Source organism: Haliaeetus albicilla, chromosome 14, assembly GCF_947461875.1.
Source record: "Haliaeetus albicilla chromosome 14, bHalAlb1.1, whole genome shotgun sequence".
NCBI classification, from domain to species: domain Eukaryota; kingdom Metazoa; phylum Chordata; class Aves; order Accipitriformes; family Accipitridae; genus Haliaeetus; species Haliaeetus albicilla.
This window is the reverse complement of record NC_091496.1, coordinates 13266521-13285981: the sequence shown is the minus strand read 5'-3', so window position 1 is coordinate 13285981 and position 19461 is coordinate 13266521. Positions and strand designations below refer to the sequence as shown.

At 36.7% G+C, this 19461-nt stretch overlaps 1 protein-coding gene across 6 annotated transcripts in view; it reads right to left on the bottom strand.

The window, feature by feature from the left end:
* MAGI2 (membrane associated guanylate kinase, WW and PDZ domain containing 2) overlaps positions 1–19461 on the bottom strand; it is a 760905-nt gene that overhangs the window by 77835 nt on the left and 663609 nt on the right. For 5 of the 6 annotated variants that reach the window (XM_069801726.1, XM_069801727.1, XM_069801728.1 and 2 more), the window contains 2 exons: positions 16603–16634; positions 11495–11684 (listed from right to left, as the gene is read on the bottom strand). In XM_069801726.1, coding sequence (XP_069657827.1) covers positions 11495–11684; positions 16603–16634 — 222 coding nt within the window. Of the gene's footprint in view, positions 1–866; positions 909–11494; positions 11685–16602; positions 16635–19461 lie in introns of all 6 variants that reach the window. The other variant, XM_069801731.1, reaches the window with a different exon arrangement.

Here is a 19461-nt window from a genome sequence, read left to right as displayed (position 1 = left end):
AACCTGAGTAACTTTTTAAAAAATATACATATTTTCCCTTGATATTTATAGAGAGGAAAAGCTGGTAAATAAAGACTTCAGTATAAAAATCAGCAAAGGAAAAAAAAGAAGAAAAGAATTGGTGTGCTAACAGAGTTATTCAACATATAAACTCTACTGGGGTATGCAAAACAAGCCGAATATCATATTTAATTTAGGATCTCTGTCCAACCTGTGTAGGACTAGAAAAGACTTCAATGGGATTGTCAAAACAGCCTTTTTTTTGTATGGGATGCTTGTTTTAACTGTTCACTCAACATTATCACATTGGGAAGTCAAATACTGCTGGTTTTTAAACAAGTCCATTGCTACTTTACAAGACCGATGTTGATTCAAACACTTGAAAAAGCTTCTATTTTTGAAAGTTTTTGCTTTTAGGTTTTTACAGAACAAGATATATGTATTGGAGCAAGGAATGGGTGGGTCTGCATAACAGATCAGTTCTACTCTTTAGTGAATGAAGATAGAATTAATTTCAGTTTTACACAAAATATTGCTTAAGCTTAGATTTGGGCATAAGCTATAGAGATACATTTTTATGTTAAAGAGTGAACACTAACATATGAAAGTACACATAGAACATTGTAAAACATACACAAAGACTGCCTGAGGAAAAAGAAATACTTTTCCTTGCTCAAAATGCAAATCTATTATAAAAAGATTTAGAGTTAGCATTCTATAACCCCACAAAGCTCTTACAAAAATAAAATGGTGACTGGGCAGTCATGACTGGCCATTATCTAGAGAAATGATTAAAGAAAGAATAACTAAAACATAAAATGAAGGACAACTAGTTTACAGAACAATGAAGGCTGAAGAATACTTGCCAGAGGAATCCACTCGAAAACCAGTCCTGGGCAGCACTTGTTCTGAATAGGAAAATGGGGAGTTAAAGATGAAATACATTTCTCAAGTTATTTAAAGATGCAGCATCAATTTCTCTGCCATGTTTTGAATTACTGAAGTGCAATTTCTACTTTCTATTGCATTTTTTTTTCTCCTCCCCTCCTTCCTGACTTCCTAGGTGGTACATGTACGTATTCCTGCTAGAAGTAGACCTCCCTGTGCATTTCTATGCAAAGTGAAACAGATGATAAGATGGTAATGTTCCTTTAACATAACATAGGTTATGATGAAAGATAAAATTGTTAATGTGTTTAAAATTGTGAAAGTTAGTGACAATATTTGTGTTTATTCAAGTACAGCAATAAAAGGGGAAGTTTAATGGCTGTGTTTAGATGACTTGACCACTGCTTTTATTCAACTTAATTGCAAAATGTCTTTTATCATCAAGAAGCGCAAGATTTTGCTAGAAGGATGTATATTGCCAATAACAACTGGTTGTACACGAAGGTAAATGCAGGTAAACCCATTTAACCTACTTTTCATGTAGGTAGTTTCAAAGTATTTGCATTTCACTAGATGAAATGCAGGAAATAACTGTTTTGTTTTCATATACAACTACTTTGCTGGCATTCGTTAGAGGAATCTGGAACAAATCCATAACTGTCACACTTCCTTTGCTGATTTTGAAACGTTCTGACTAAGAATTGCTGTTTTATTATCTCTGCAGCATTCAGAGTGAATTGCAAACCAACCCAAACCAGAGGTCATTTCCATTGGTCTACCAACAACAAAAAGGTAAATAAAGCACTAACACATTCATGTGACTCTAAACCAGAATATCATACCACGCATATTACATGGTATAAATAGGGTAAGGTCTGTCCCAGCAGCATCTGTGGGACAGTGATGCAACATATGACTATACCTTATCTTACTGAGATAGAAGGAAGACAGGAGTGGATTTAATACTGTAAGTAGGTAGTTCCAGGCAGAAAGAAGCCAGAGAATGCACTGGAGGCCAGCACTTTTGGCTAAGCCTTCTGGAAATATGTGGATGTGGTGAGAGAAATAAGAAGACAGTATTTCCTCTGTGGGCAGCTCCTTACCACTTTAGAAGAGTTTGGACTAAAGTTACCTGCCTTCTGGTGGGCTGCTTCCTAAAGGCAGCATGTACTGTCATGGTAGCAGCTGAGTAATTCATAGTTCACTTGAGTCAATCCTGAACTAATGTTCTAGGGCAAAGACATTTTCCCCAAAATGGACATGGAGGCCACTGAATGTCATGACTTTTTTGGTAAGAGTATTTACATAACAGCCATGACCTGCTCAAATTCAGGTGACTGCTACCCTGCTTACCTAAAATACAGTCCAGAGATTCCACTGGATGGGAACATCCTTCTGGATTTGGTGTTCCCATCGTATTTGTGTTCACTGTCTGCGTTGAGAGTTGTGTCATGAGGGCTATTGTGCTTTATTTTATAGGTAGCTGCACATCTTTGGTGGTTAAACGAGGTAATGCCTTCACACACTTCAGATTTTGTAAAATGATTTGGGATCCTTCAAGATGAGAGGTGCTATCTAAATGTAAATTATTCCACCAGCACAACTCCTGAAAACCAAAACCTTTGAAACTGATGCTGCTCCACTGCAAACTTGGAGAAATGATTCTTTTTACTCACATCCTTTCAAGATTTTTAATAGAATTCTTAAAAGAGATGGAATGATTTTAATGTACAGAAAGCAATTTCATCTTGATAGTCTCAATAAGCTTTTAGGTTTGAAAGGACACAAGCCGTTTCTCTTGGTCGTCCAGCTAGAATTACTCTTTGGAGCTGATGTAAGATTGGTTCATTCTGTGTTTCCATTTCTGCTTGCAGTCACTCTAATATCCCCCAGAATTGGCCTCAAGCAGCAAAGTGAAAGAGGCACAACCATGCTCAAACTGTGACAAATTAGGGAACAACTTGCTATGTTAAGATAGCCATATATTTTAAGTAAGTTAGGAGTATCTTTTTTTGTAAACTATTGTTTGTGGTCAAGCAAAAGTGCCTGTCAATAAGGTAGTTTCCTTCAAAGCTAATCTCATTAAGTCTGATCTGGCTTTTGTTCCTGCATAGGTGTCTTTTCTTTGCCTTGCAGAACTTCATATAGACTCTCATGGTATTAATTATCATATCGTAATCAACAATTCCGCATCTAGCATTTGTTTTCATTGTAGTTTAGGAATTCACACACAAGAAACTTGGAACTGTGCTATACTGAATGTGTTGAATCAAGCCTTCAAGTTCTTAAACGTACAATCACCAGAAAGATAAACCCAAGTGCAGACTTGTATTTTTGGTAACTACAGCAAAGCAATGTTCATTTTAGGAAGAATCTGCTGTCAGCAGTCTGTGTCTGCCTGCAGTACAGGATAGTTGTAATTATGTCACTGGCATGTGATAGGCAAAAGGTTAGCAACCAGTAGAAAACGTCAAAAGAGAAAGGATCTGTGAAGAACATTTAACAGAAGAAGGGACTTTATTAGCAATGTCTCCCTATGTAAAATGCAGCTATATAGGTAGTTGTTTTCAAAACTCGCACAGTTCTGAGCTCAGAGACCCTACAGAACAGCAGCTTCCAAGTGAAGAGGAAGGACTGCTGGGACTGGTCCTCAGCCAAGCAGAATGCATGTCATTTGTGCACATCCTGGTGCCTTGTACCTGCTAAGAACAAACTGATTGAACTGGTAATTTTACCAAAATACTGAGAGAATAGCAAGCTTTGTTTTATAAAAACCTGTCAATGAGTTTTTATAGGAAACTAACCTTTACACAAGGTGATTTGAAACTTTCCATTTACTTATTGTTAAATTCATGTTGTCATTTTCTGAACTTTTACTATGTTAAACCTCCTGCCTCCACCTCTTAGGAAAGGAGGCAGCAGAAGGCATGTTTGGAGAGGTCAGGACAAAGAGACCAGACTACCCAACACTGCCACCAGGAACAGGCATTCAAAGTGAAAAAAGTTTTAAAATGTTGACATAAGATTTCTGTATTCTCCATATGAAGCCTTTTTTGGTTGAACTTCTGTGGCTGCGTTAGCATGAGTAGTTGTAGTCTTCTAGGTGAAATAGGAATGAGATAATTACAAAGTAGAGCTTGAATGAATAATAAAATACCTGGTAAGTTTGCTGCATTAAGTTTTTTAGTTCAGCTAAGCAGTCCTAGAAACAAGAATTGGGAAAGTAAAGCTAAGAAGCCTTCTTCTTGATTGCTACTTGTATATAACTGTAACTGAAAGAAATCTCCACCATGGGGCCTACTCTAAGTGCTCTGGAGAATGAGGATGCAGCTACACGTTTTAAAGAGTCTTCCTATACATCAAGATTCCTTCCGTATCAGATGAATGCAAAGCCAAGATTAATTTTGCTATTGGAAGATAGAATAGTAAAAAGCTTGCACATCTAGCTTTATGTTTAATCTAAAATAAATTACACTCATGGTTTTGAAACTGAAAGCTGCAAAATATTTGTGAAAACAGATAAAAAATAACAAGACCTGGGACACCATCCTGACTTAACTGAAACCAATGGTGAAAATACCAGCCTTCTTTGCTGTCAAGGTACAGCCCTAGGAGCACAGTTTACCTACAACATGACACAAGGGTATTCTTATTTGCACCAGTGGAGTCACTGGTATTCTCTGGAGGAAGAATTATGCTAGTGAAAGATAGGGATGATAATATTTACTGTCCATACTGCATTATTTTCTGGATCATACTTTGTGGAATGCTAAATACATGGAACAAAATTAGCACCAGGAAACATTTCTATTTCAGCATCTTAGTCCTAGCCATGCTTTAGGTAAATAGGAGTTTTACAAATGAGCAGAACGAATATGATCATGCTGCAATGTCCTTTCCAAAGCTGGGCAAACAGCAGTGTGAAACAGCACATAGGTAGTGCAGTTCTCATTGGTCTCATGCACCTGTGATTAATTCCCCAATGCTTACAAGTCAGTTTTCTTAAATTATTACTTTGACTTCTTAAGTACACCCTACCACTTTGCAGATGAAAATCTATTCATATACCTTTTGGTAAAGTGTAAATTGTTCAAGAGAAAGGAATACTGCATCTTTAATAGTGCCATCAGTTATAAAACTGACACTTCATATTAGCATAGGTCATTTGGGACCTACTTCGCAATCCAGCAATCAAAATCACTTTACATCCACAGTACTGTGATGATGATATTCTTATAATTCTATTTGAAAATGCTTTTGGTTTCACTGTCAGTTCTTATAACCAACAAATCCATTTTGTCATGGCAAGTAACTGTTTCTGCAGTGATGAACAATACAAAATTATTTTATGTTGGTCTGCTAAATTTCCTCTCCTTTTGTTATGTATCATCTCTTATTAAATAAAAAAAGGGTTACATTCATTTGGTAATATAAGTTCTTAGACCTTCTCTATGCTGTTGCTTGGGGTAGCACAGATGCAAGGAAAACAACAACCTGTACTGTTTGGAAATGACTTTGAGAAATTACCTTCCTATGACTCGATTGCTCATACTATGACTCCATAGGTCAAGGAGTAGTTTGATGATAACACGTAATATTTAGTAAATTCCAATACTCTTATATTTACTAAGTGAAGGCAGGCATGTCATGAAGGGCAGTAGCTGGTGAACAGAAATATTGAAAAATAAGGCAAACTGAGCTCAAGGAAGATTTGAAACTAGAACCTAATTTTCTGAATTTGTAGTCTCACAGCCTTTACCCATACAAAAAATCCCTTTATATTTATATAATGCTTCAGAATACTATGTATTTAACACTTTCATAGTGCTATGTATATACATATACACACATATATAGATATTTTTAAAGCACCATAAACAAAATGTGAATTTTTTTAGACCAAAGATGAGCAAAAATGGGAAATATTGTTAGGGGCAGAATTTTTGTCAGGAAAATACTGTCTGAAAAAAATTGTAGTAACAATTATGTGAAAAATGTCCTTCAATTTTTAAGACTGTAACTGTGTAGGTCTTCAGCCAACATGCACTGACAAGAAAATTCTGCTTAGCTGCAGACTATGCCATAGACCCCCTCAGGTGATAATGTGTTCAGTTCCATACATTTAATATTTTTTCTGTGTTCCATGAGTATCAAATTTAGGAAACCCTGATGGCCTTAGTATTTTTCTGCAAGGACGGTATTTTCAAAGTTACACATTATGAGTCAGTATAACGCTGTGTGACGAATCTTTCCTATTGCTGATACTTTAACGCATATCTGTGCTGAATACCTGCAGTGATATTTCAGAGGAAAGGAGCCTGTGAATATGTATTTAAATGCTTCTCTGTGACCCTTAGAGAAAGGTATTCATAAGCCTGCATAAGTAAACACTCTTATTTTATGAAGGCTAATAATGCATTATGCTAATGCATTTGCTATTTACATGTTTCACAGCTGTTGATGGACTTTACTTTTTGGTTCTTTTCCAATTTGCCTAATTCTCTGGCAGCAAAAAAAATTACAGTGCATAAGACAGCTTGTGGATTTGAAAGGAACTTGGAAAATCCATGATACTATGATCAGAGGAGGAAAAAAAATGGAAGATTTTGAAGGAAGGAACCTTTGTCCTTCCAGTAAAAGGTGGAACTCTAATTGTTCAGATTTCACTTTTAATGAGAGCTTATCATTGGCTTATCTCATTCTTCTTGCTGGCATTTCTGTGTCACATCACCAGTCTTGGACTACCGCACTAACTGAAGGAAAATGTAACCTAATCGCTGTAAAAAACTGTTTTATTTTACTGATTTCTTTAAAGGAATAGAAAACAAAATTTCTATTATACATTTTATAACCAGAGAAATATTATAGCACTATCATTCCCAACAGCTTTGTGTCTCCTGTTTAACTAATGTCTGCCTACACAGGCCTCTGAATAAAGTTTGTTATAAACTGTGTATTTACAATAAAACAGAGTTCAATGTAAAATATAAGGGAGGATAAGGAGAATTTATGAAAGTAAAAATGTTAAATTCAGGAGAATGAGTTCTCCCAAATGACAGCTGTGGAGCTCCAGTTACAGCTGTAACAACTGGTGCATATCAAGTCTTGTAATTTTTTTCATTAATAGGAATTCCTGATCCGATGTTCCATTTTCTAGCTTCTGTACCTAAATTACATGGTTATCAGCAGTCATGCTGTCACTCACACTCCAAGAGTTTTCATAAGGAGAAAGGAGTTAAAGGATTTGCCTAAAATTAATAGTTAGATGGGAAAAGGAAAAAGTATCCAGTTATTTGAGCAGGTCTTCTCCATTTCTGAGTTTTGCAGAATAATGTAACAGCAGAATGCTAGTCAGGTTCTCTTCACCAGGGAGGAGAAATAAGGGTGGGGGAGGGAAGAGAGAAAAAAAAAAGCAGAGAGACGTAGCTGCAGAAAGGAAAGACAAAGAAAGAAGAAAACAATTTCCTTTCTTTTGCTTTTAGGCAGCTGTTTTGGATGATGTGCTAATCTTCGTCAGTCTTTGGAAACACTTTATGATCCTTGGTGGCCACTTGGAGCTATTGAGCGCAGATGATAGGTGACAGCAGAGGCAGGTGACATCTAAGAGGTAAGAGCTGACAGGTAACAGCTAACTCGTGACAAACAATTTTCCAAGGAGCTATGACTTACAAAATAGAGTTGCACTCCACTTTTGTACTAATGCATCATTTGACTTGTCTCCTAGCTGTGTTGGTAGAACTGCCTCTATGACACTGTTTCTAGTGCAGAAGCAGTAGTCTTCTGTAATTCATATGTGATCATTAAAAATTGAAATCTCCCTGTCACACAGGGTCAGGCAGGTCCTTTGTGTTCCTAAGGTGGAAAAACATTTCTGTAGAATGAAAATAATCTTTTTTCATGGAGACTTCCTGCTTGAAGCTCCTTTCTTGCTGTCATTAGGTAGGGATGAGCATACCTAGCAGCTAGAGCAAAAGCTTGTGAATCAGGCTCCTTGGGTCTAGTTCTTGCTCTGCTTCGAGTCGTGTCACTTGTGCTCCTCACAGAACTATGCTGTGATGCATAACTTGCTCAATTCCCTGATAGGGAAGCAGGAGGCTTTGATGAGGTCCTGGTGAGGGCTGACTGCGGTGAGATCCTCTGATAAAAGGATCTGTAGAAATTCACAGCTATACCAGTACAAAAATGAACTGTTTAGTAACAGAGTCTCACTGTGAGAGAAACAAAAATCCAGCACTATCTCTTTCTTTTTGAGTTTTCCAGGTCATGATTGTTTGCTTCTTTGCACTATTTTTAGAAGATGAACCTCCTTCGTTTCTGGTCTTGCCGGGAGATAAGGCAAACTTGCTTTGAGATAAGAAGTACTTAAGAAAACCCAAAGTAGCTGAACTCTTCCTGTGCACTTTAAAGGGTACTTCTTTACCAAAGATAACCAATCTGACACAGCCATATGGTAGGAAACTGTGTATGATCTTGAAACTATCCCTCCTATATACTCAATTTAGATGACAATTTCTTGACTCGGTTAATGGATTTCCTGCCTGTTGTTTCTCTCTTCAGGAAACACTAGCACTATGTAGATAAAAACAATCAAAGGCTTGATAAATTGAATTTGCTAAAATGTGTGCTTATGGCATTCATGAAACAAAAATGTCAGGGAGAATAGAGAAGTTTGGAGGCAGTTATCTGTGACCAAGGGATATGAATGAATGTAGAAGAGATCTAGTTGGGAACTGTGGAATCAAGGCTTAGAGAAAATGTTCAAAGGATGCCAGTGTCAGAATAGAACAAATTAAGGCTTTCAGGATTAGCTGGAAGATCAAGACTCTGCTGGAAATCTGGGAGGAGTGGTTACTGCAGTCTTGCTTTTCATCTCTCATTTTCTTGTTTTGGGGCTAGCAGCTTCATGATTTTTAATTTTTAGGTAGCTGGCTGCAAAAGGCTTGTATACAGTTTCCAGTTACCTCTTGGACAGACCTCAAATGCAATTAAACCATTTAAACACAGGCTTTAGCATAACTCCAACCTATGAGTTATCAGGTCTTCCCCTGGTGTAGCATATGCTCCTGAACACAGTAGATTATATCAGTAAAAGATTGGAGTTCATGTTGGTCAAGGAAGTACAGAGAAAACTTGTAGAAGGCACCCATGAATAATAATAGATCACTTCATTCTTTTATTGAGTGGTGTATATATCTTTTGGTGTAACATATCATCGTTTGGGGTTTAAGCCAATCTTTGTAGTTGACATCAGATCTATATTGCCACAGTTTTATGAAGGGCAAATGTGGATTGAGCCTATTTGCTTTCATTAATATTTAGGGCAATTCTGTAAATATAGAACTCTTCATATTGGGGATCAAGACAAAAGAAGGTGCCATATAAATATGTGTCCCATATATACATATGGGATGTGTAACTTTTTCTTAATTGTCTTACAAAGATATTTGTTTCAATGCAGGAAGTCTGTAACCTGAGCTTTTCCACTCTTGGCTTGGTGGCTTTAACCACAGCATACGGTTCTGACTCTGCTGAATGGAAAGTGCAGATTTTTGCTAAAATACTTCACCCCTAGAAACTACCAATATGGGAAGCAAATATTTGCAAAGGGGTTTCTTTTCCTTAAAGCAGTATATGAAGTCAAGAGTGTTTTCAGTAGAGGTGCTGAACTAGATAAAACACTTGCTACCTATGGAATTGTCTCTTTCCCCTTCATTTTCTCTTTATAGTCCCAGATCCCAGCACTTTGGGGAATAGCGTTTCAGCCCTGACAAATTTTTATTTATTTGTCACTCTAGCCCTTAATGCGTAAGGGAAAGAGAGAGAGAAAGAGAAAGAGAAAGAGGAGAGATGTCTGAAAATTATTTCCAAACTTTGCTCAGAGCTAGTCCTACTTCTTTCAAAGCTTTTTGGCCCATTCCACATTGTATCCTGATCCATACTTCAAAGAGTTTTAAAATTTCAAAAATTATAGCCTCTGTTTGTACATCGTCTTGAGTACCCTGCCCAATCAAGAATAACATCTGGAGCAGAGGAAGATGCTACATTAGTAAATAATATTTATTTTATTAAAATACCAGCCAGCATGGGCTGCATGGTATTTGTAAATACACTGGAACTCTTAGTTTGTACACCTAACAGTTTATAATTGAAGATCAAATACTTTCTATGCGGGGTCTAAAGTAAGTTGTCAAATCCATGTTTAGGGAGAATAAGATACCTGGTATTGCTGAAAAAAGCCAGAAATTTATTTAAGTACTTAGATTTAAACTTGGGATCTTAATTTCAGGCACCTATTAAATAAATGAACAACCCCAAACGAATCCCCCCAGAAAAGGTCTGGACTATGGAAAGCAAGTTTTATGGTGACAATCTCTACTGAAATATGTTCCACTAAATGGTCCAGAGTGGCAGAAGATGGTGGCACTGGCTGCACTGGCAAACAGTTGAGGAATCTGAGATGCAATTTAGAGACTAGATTAGAGTTAACTTAAAGTTGATGTAAAATGAACCCTGGTGTTCCTCCAGCATATCCATCCTGCTAGGGACTGGAAATACCAAATCCAAACAGGAGATGCTGATGCTGTAACTAAAGTATAAGGGCCAAGGCAAGTAAGAGTGGCACCAACCCAGTGTTTGGGACAGTAACGTATTTCCTTCAGACTGTCCCTTTTCATGCTGGAGAAATTTGTACATTCCAGATCATGGATTATGATAGTTTAGGTTTATCTCTATGTCTCTGGGCCCAGCTAATATAATGGGCTAACCTGGATCAGCTGCAGTGCAATATTTTATGTGTAATTTATAAAGTAATTTGATCAATAGGCTAAAGTAATTTATAAAATGAATTGAAAGGTGGCATGTGCAAGTAATGACTGCTATGAAAAGCTTTCAGTAAAAAAATAAACTATTTTGAAGATTTGATCTTAATAAGCACAAAAGCTCTGGACAATTTAGAATAATATTTTTAGCTAAAAAGTTCTTTATGATAAGGAGTAAATAAGTTTAACCTCTTTTACCCTTGTTGTGAAAATTATGTGGTATATGCTCCCAAAACATGAGAAATAAAATCAAGATGGGAATATTGATGGTTCAGTACTGGTTTGTATAGATCTTCAAATAGTACTTAGTGCTATGGGTTTCTTTCTAACTACCAAGGACAATGTGAAAACTTGTCAAAGTCATTTTTATAAAAAAGAATAAATTTGAAATTTCTTTAATTAACTTTACTTTAAAGTGAAAGTAAGTGAAAGAATTTTTATTGATAAAGTCACATCCTCTTATTGGTTAACTATGAAGAAAAATAGCACAGCAAAATGTGGTGGCACACATACTGTTCTTCACTAAGGATTTAACAGTCAAATTGAGGAGAGCAAAAATATAAGGAAAAGAACTATGAAAGTCAAACTTCAGAATCTAGGCAAGATGTAGGAAATATGTAAGTGTAGAATTTTTGAATAATTTATAATGGCCTCTATTAACTGGGATTATAGTTGCTTTCTTTAAATTACAAAAGATAATTATGGAAAATTATGTCAGCAGTGACACATTCATAGGCAAAAGCTTAAAATATTAAATGGTCAGCAGGGTGAATGGGGCTTTCACTTACGCCTACTTTCATAAATAGCTCTTGATTTCTCATACAGCTCATATGGGTCAGGTTTTCGTGGATCAAAGGCCTCTGTTGAATCGGGAAATGAACTCCTGTGAAGAGTGGGTGGATAGGGAATATTCTGTGGCATAGCTGGAGCAGACAGACTTGTTTGAGGGCTGCCTTGATTCTCCCATCGTTCCATCATCTGGAATACAAACATACAGAGAACAAAGATGAAGTTTTGCAAAAACTGTGACTTCCACAATGAGACCAAAGACAGTAATTTCAGTTGAAGATGTGTTTTGTAAAAATAGCAAATCCGTTTGCTGCCTTTTGAGATGAAAGGTGTGTGTTGTGCTGTTTATAAAATGACTTGGTTAAATTTACTTGTTAATATGTTGCTTATGGGAAGATGTGATCTTTCTTAGATAATATGATCCCATGTGGATTAGGGTCCAGCATTACCCCTGAAGCATGTCAAGTGCCTCTCACAGAATGTGCTGAGGTATTGGAAGTTATTCTGCTAAAGATGGAATCTGTGGGTCTGTGAAGATACAATTATCAGATTCATGAAAATACATAACCAAAAGTAGCAATTAACAAAGAAGTGGCCAGACTGGGTAGCAACTGAATGATCTTAAGACTGTATCTTTTGAGAATGCATCAAAATAGCTAGCTGCCCAGGAAGAAGGAGATTACTGGAGCTGTAAGCAGAATTTACAGCTTCAATTGAAGAAAAAGAAAAAAAAATGCAAAGGGAAAATTATTATAGCAGGTATTTGAGCGTCTAGTGAGAGTCAAATATTTGATGACAAAATACAGAACATGGTGAGAGAAAAGTGGGCATTAGGCTGATAAGAGTATTTTTTAATTCTTACTGTTTCTTTCTTATATAAAAAATTACGCCGGCGTCATCCAACCAAACTCCCAAGCACAGGATAAGCTTTTCAAGTCTTCCAGACCATTTACAGGAGACAGGTACACAGCAATGTATTATCTACACATGAAAGCCACCTCAATCCATCTTTTCTCCAAGACTGCCCTTAGTGGTCTCATAAGTACATCAAGCCAGAAGGGAGATAATATGATAGACTATGAAAAAGAAGACTTGGGGACCTGCATTTTTCTTTTTGAAGGAGTTGGCTACTAATTAAATTGCATTAGCAAATGTATTTGAAGAGGCCAAGTTAAACAAAACACAAATGTTTATCCTAGGAAACGAATATTTTCCTGTGACTCCTCCTGAAGCAAAAGGTGGTAAAGCCTCCAGAACAGCGTGCTCTCGCACATAACTCAACAATCAGTTAATTACACAAAAAATGACTCTTGGAAACAAATTGAACTGTAACTAAATGCCACCAACTTCTAGTGTTGTATCAGCAGTGCCTTATCAAAGATGATTGCAGGTTTACAGCAAGCTTGCTCTACAAATTCTGTGATTATCATTTGCCTTTGGTTCCTCAGTTTCAGAAGGTGTTTGGCTCAGCAGGTAGGCTTTGCTCTCTATTCTGATGACTAACAGCATCAGGCTTTTTCCACACCAAGGTTGTGTGGACTACAGATGTTTTAGAGTCCTCCTGGTGAACATGTTGAGTAACTATCTCTCTGCACATCCCAGGTGATGTGACACTTAGCTTCATACTTCAGAATAAACAGAATATGGATGTTGGCTATGAGGACCTCATTGTTTATACAGAGTAGTGTTATAATTCAAGTTGTGTCAGATTTTCAGCAGTAAATTGGGCTGGTTCATTAGAAACAATGAAGAAAAGAAAGATCTAAGTATCTCAGTCATCTCAGGTATCATAAGATGACCCTCATGCACTAGTATGCATCGGGTATGATATTTAAGTTGAGAAAGGAAAGTGTTAGTGCTGTGAAGTGCTAATGATGAAGATATGGAATACTGTATTCAATATTCACTAATGTTGTTCAAGAAAGACACATTTATTTTGGGTCAGATAAAAAGACGACAACTAGGATGTGATATAAGAGGGCACTATAGGTATGTAGATCCTGTGCAATACAGTGACGTATGGAGATACCCAAGTTGTCACTGAAATAGCTTAGGTAGAGGAAAGTACCTAGGGTACCTTTAGGTATCCTTTATACCAAGATAGATTTATCCTCTGTGTTGGGTACGTTAGCCTATGTAGCAAGTCACATGAATGTCAGAATAATACTTCTGATGATAGCTCTTCTGGCTCTAAAGGAATTACCTTGGGTATATATAAACACATATACAGTATATCATTATATCATGGAAGAGTACATTCAAAGGTCTCCAGAAACAAACCTGATTATGACCCCTATGTCTAGATAGGAAAGGAGAACTGGGCTAGATACAAGTTCCTTATGATCAAGGAAAATAATGGAGAATTATGTTTAGGTTTTACCTTCAGTGGGGAATCTAAAAATGAATACAAGTCAGTGAAACCAAACTATCTATCTTGTCACTATGAATCAGAAAGACATGTGGGGCCCTGTCTATCTAGAAGGGAAAGTTTCCTAATTTCTTGGACAGTGCCAGAGAAATAGAACACTTACCTCTTTCAAAATGTGAAACTGAATAAAATCAAAATGTTTAAAGAAGGCTTTAAAAAGAGAAAGGAAAATATAATTATCTTTGATGAGCAAACTTCTCCCCGGAGGAAGGACAAGAAACTGGAGATCAGTTGGCAAAACCCTACTGGGTCCCATATGTCTAATTCTTGCTTGCTGGTTAGCTCTAAATCTTCATGTGTGAAGTTAAAAACAGAGCAAAACATTCTCACTTGTGGGTAATACTGCTAACATAAACAGTTACATAAACAGACAAACACAAGGGGAATTTTATCTCCCAAACCCATATCAATTAGCTAAAGTCACATAGTGTTTTGCAATGTGAGTTACCATAATGCTAGCTCACAGAAGGCGGCACTCCTGGAAATGAGTAAGCATGGTATTGCGTGCAGGGTGTCAAATCTGAGTCACAGGGCAATGGTTTGGTGACATTGCTCAAGTTCATTTTGCACTACTCAAATTGTATGACATATGATATATATAATATATGCACTATATACATAGAAACCACAGGAAATTTCCATCAGCCCAGGTTACTCTGGGAAGTTGAGCACACTGACATGCAGTGCACGCCACCCCTGAGCCTCTGCCTTGGGGACAGGAGCTTGTCTCCTCTCCTCTTCCAGCCAATGGCCCGTGGTCCCTTTTTTTGCTTTAAAAAATGGTGGGTGCTTCTCCCCTGAGCAGCCAGAGAGGTGAGGGGGCAGCAGTAGTCACCCAAGCAGAAAAGAATCCTGGTTTGGGGCCATCTACAGTTTTTCTTTCCTCTTACAGACCCACAGGGCTGTGCTGTGGTGGTGGGAAGGTTTCTAAACCTCTTGGAGCTGGCCTTATTGCTTCAGACTGTCTGCAGGCGCTCAGTGCTTCAGGTGCACTTGCTTGCAGTCTTATCTCCGTGTCTTGGGCACTAGAAATTTATGTCTGGTTATTTCTCTAGTTAAAGTGGTGACAGACAGAGGAATGCACACTACCTTAACCTGGTTAATTATTTGTAAACTCTCTTGCTGAGAGTACCCCAAAATCAATTAGCTGTGAACAGTTAGCCTGCATGCAGTTACAGTATCTGCACACATTGGTGTTGCATTATTCTGTGAGCCCTGGTTTCCACAGACCATTGCATGAAAAACTGCATCACTCAGGTTGTTTCTCTAGATTCTGATTATTCACAAGTGCTACTTGAGTATGAACTAGTATACAGTTTATATAACAAAACTGTGCAGACAATCATCAACAATATGCTGATATTTATAGATTTGAAATGTACGTAAAGAGGGTAAGCACTGACAGTGGAAGGTCTTTGATTGTGGCTCTTTAATAAGTAAGTTCTAAAAGTTCTCTATTTCATCACTTTTTATCTGAGATTAAAAGTTGAACGTCCCAGTCAGACAAGAATCTTAAACTGGTGAGAACAAGCTAGCCCTTAATAGTCAGATTTATTTTCACAAATGTCCTGCTACTTAGATGAATAAACAAATATATGCAATATTTATTCCAATGTATTGCATCCATCCTCTAGCCTTTTACATCAAAAACACCACAAGCTGAAGCAGTCTGATGGAGTTGCATCAGCTGATTAATTAATTGCTATTTGTACTTGACAGGCTACAAAAATTATTTTGCTATGCATTAAACAAGTCATGACCCAATATGAGAGGATGTGAAGTCATGTCGTCGCCCCCCACCCCTCCAAATAAGAAAGCTATAAATCCTTAAAAAAAAATATTACTATTGTTATTCCTACTGCTCTTAGAAGCCTTCAGGCAGAGTCAGGGCTCTTTTTTCCTTTACACACCTCTGATGAAAGATAAGCAGTACTTTAAGGTCTTTACAATCTAAATGAAAAAGTCAAATTAAAAAAAAAACCAAACAAACCAGACAACCAAAAATAGAAGCCTGTTTTCTTTTTACAATGTGAGCGTTGTCACAACTTCAAAAAATGATATAATGTGGTGTCAACAGAATAAAAGCAGTCATTGCTTACAGTCCTACAGTAGGAAAGGTCTTGATACCTTGGGGTTTAATGTCAAAATAATAGAAACACAGAAATGTTGGTTAGAAGGCACATCAGTAAGCTATCTAGTCCAAGCTCTCACTTGATGTGTGACTATTTCCAGCTCTAGATCTACTAATGCAAGAAAGAATAACAATCACTTTAAGGATGTTAAGCTTATGCCACTTGTAAACCAGAAAATGCACATGTTGTCCATTTCAAGCTGATCGCCAACTAGAAGGCCAACTAGACTGGCCTCATTGCTGGAGCCTTCTGCTGCCTTCTCCTCCAGACCCCTCATTTTTGAGCCACTGCATTTCTGGTTCTTGACACCCATCTTAACACTGAGATGTTCCTTTCTCCAGACTGCTGCTGGCAGACTCCAAGTCAACAGATCTGCAGAGCTTATTAGTGAGGCCACCTCTGATGCTGTCTCACCTAGAGTTGGGGCACTGCTGAGAAGTGTCTCATGAGCTGGGAACAGGAGGGTTAGATGAAAGTCTACAGAAATTTGCTTTGAATGGTAGTCATCTTATGAACTCAATGTGTATAATTTTGAAAGGGAACTTACAGGCTTTGGAGTTTTCCATGGAGAAAAGAAACCTGAAATAAACAAAAAAAAACGTTAGCAGATTTTTCTGATGCATAAAAAGTGGAGGCTAAGTGGCATCTATGCTCCTGTTCTCATTCAGGTCTGCAGATAATATTGATATATATGAAAATTCTCTACACACAAGGGGTGAAAACAGAAACCACAGGGGATAATTTCTAAGAAAAAATATATGCAAATATATATATATATGCATATATATATATACGCAAGTGGAGCTATTGAGATCATTGCCATACTTTACAAACAGCATGGTATTAGGTTGAAATTAAAAGAACTAAACAAAAGGACTTCCAAATGTCTTGGTGGACATTGGATAAGACACCAAATGACCTGGTATTGATGTGTCAAATGCAGTCGCACCTTTAAGAAGAAGCAATTCAGAACATCCCATGAACAAAACCTAATAATACAAGAGATTTTTTTAGAAGAAAAGCCTGTACAAAAATAACTCTTTAGTCTAGATAAGGTAGCCAAGCCTTGGGAAAATTGCTTGTTTTGATACTGTCCTGGTTTTTTGTCATAGTTAGCAAGTGATCAGACATGACTACCTCTTCTACACAACTAGTTATCTCCTTTTCCTTGGTTATTGACTGACTGCTAAATTGCTTTAGTGACGTTCATGAATTTCAACTATTGTAGCCTACAAATGTTTGAAACTCCAGATATGTCCTTTTCATAAAAGGAGATAATTTGTTAACACTCATTATAGACACTGTTCTTATCTTATGCAGCACAATGTTAAAAAACTTACAAAATATTTAATAAAAAAAAGCATTTCAAAGGATATTGGGTCACATTTTTTAAAATACCAGCTTTCAGCATAGCTTTAATTAAAAAACTCATTCTCAGTTTAATAGCAGGTAAAAAAAAAAAAAAGTCTGTGGACCTTCCTAAGATTAAAAGCTAATGACAAAGAGTTCATTTGTTTTGTCAGAAACAGAAATGGGACTTAAACTGAGACATCTAATAGGAAGACTGCTCTTTCATTCAAAAAATGAATTAAGCTGTAAGAGTAGTACTGACTTCATTATTTCTTTTTCGAGGTGAATCTAGAAAAAAAATTTAAATCATGAGAATACCAGGCAAAGTATGGGAAAGTATCTTTCTACAGACAAATCACAACAGGAATTATATTTGTACATAGTATTTTAGATTCCTAGAATTCTATGATAATGAGGTAACTTTTTCTGCCATGATATCTAATCTTGGAGTGAAAAAGCACTTGAGCCGTTTGCAGAGAAACACTGGCTGTTTTGTAATGCTGATGTATAAACTGGTAGTGCTTTTAAACAAAAAGTATATTGGGAAAAGTAATCGTGGAAAGGTTTATGTTTACTGGCTCTACAGTGTCTAGAAAAAAACTGCTATATTAACAAGTAGACAGATTTCTTTCCATCTGCAAATTCAAGCTGAGATAACAGGCATCCTGTATAGAACTGGCTTGTACATCACCTTCAGTGTTAAAGATTCTGTAGTAGAAGCTTACTTAATAACTTCTTGGATGGCTGATGGCTACCTTTTTATTACCTGCTATTGTTCTGTACAGCTAATAAGAGTGAAAGTTAAAAAGCATTTTTCCCCTCGGCATTAAAGATAAGACTTGAAACTTGCAAGAAGGTTTGCTGAAAGGTATCTCAAATCAGCTTACTACCCTGATTTTGGTGTTTAGAAATTATTGGTAGAAGTAACTCTCCCTCCCAATGGTACTGGTGCACCTCCCATAACTTATTGTCAGCAGAAATTACTCTAGGACAAACTGAAAGGTCATTTTTTTCCTATTTATTTACTGTCACCACCTAAAAATATGTTTTGCTGGAGTTAATCAGAAAATGTTCCTATCAATTAAAATATAAGTATTTATAAATCAAATAAATAATGGCATATACATCAAGTGAAGATTTTTTTTAAAAAAACCTCAATTAAAATTTCAATTATTCATCCAAAAGAAGAGAACATGGACTTATATTTAGCTTGGAGGCTATGGGTACGGACTGCAACATACAAATGACAACAGCTACACTCAAAACAAGTAAAAGGCAAAAACTAACGGATACAGGATGCCACAGAAGTAAAAGATCCAAAGCAGGATTTTTAAAAAGTATTGGATATCCATATGTGTACAAAACCACGTTAGAAGTGAAAAATCTCTTGAAACTAATATTAAAATCCATTCTTCAGATTTAAATTCAGCTATTAGACCAAGAACTCATGTAAGATGAGATGGTGTCTCACCTACGTCAAAGACTAGGTGCTAGACTAAATAGGTGAAGGCCTATTCCGTAAACCAAACCCTATCTTATATCTTTCATGTATTTCATGACAATTTTAATGTTGCCTCACATAGCATCTGTATGCTCAGTCGAACTAAACATCATTTTTCCCAATCTAGACAAAATTGACCTTTAGACAATGTATGACATTATCAGTTATTCAACATGAGACTGATTACGGATAATTATTGTGAACCAAACATGTCCAGAATTATCACTGATATTTAAATACATGCAACCATTGCTGCAAATTCAAGAATTCAAGAGTATAATGCATATGTAGTACATTGTAAGTATAACAGAAACTTCACATGAAAAAGCATATAAACAAAATGCACTTTCCTGTGTATTCTGCATGTTCTCTTCTAACTTTCACCTTTAAATATTGTCCTGCATAAGTACAGGACCAAATCCTCTACATTTAGAAAATTGAGGTTTGGAAGCTCACCTGAAGCATATATCTTAATAATATGTGTTTAGTGCGTACTCAACAGCGTTGGCCTTCTGCAGCCACATCTACAGCTGGCAATGAGAAGCAGCGGACTTT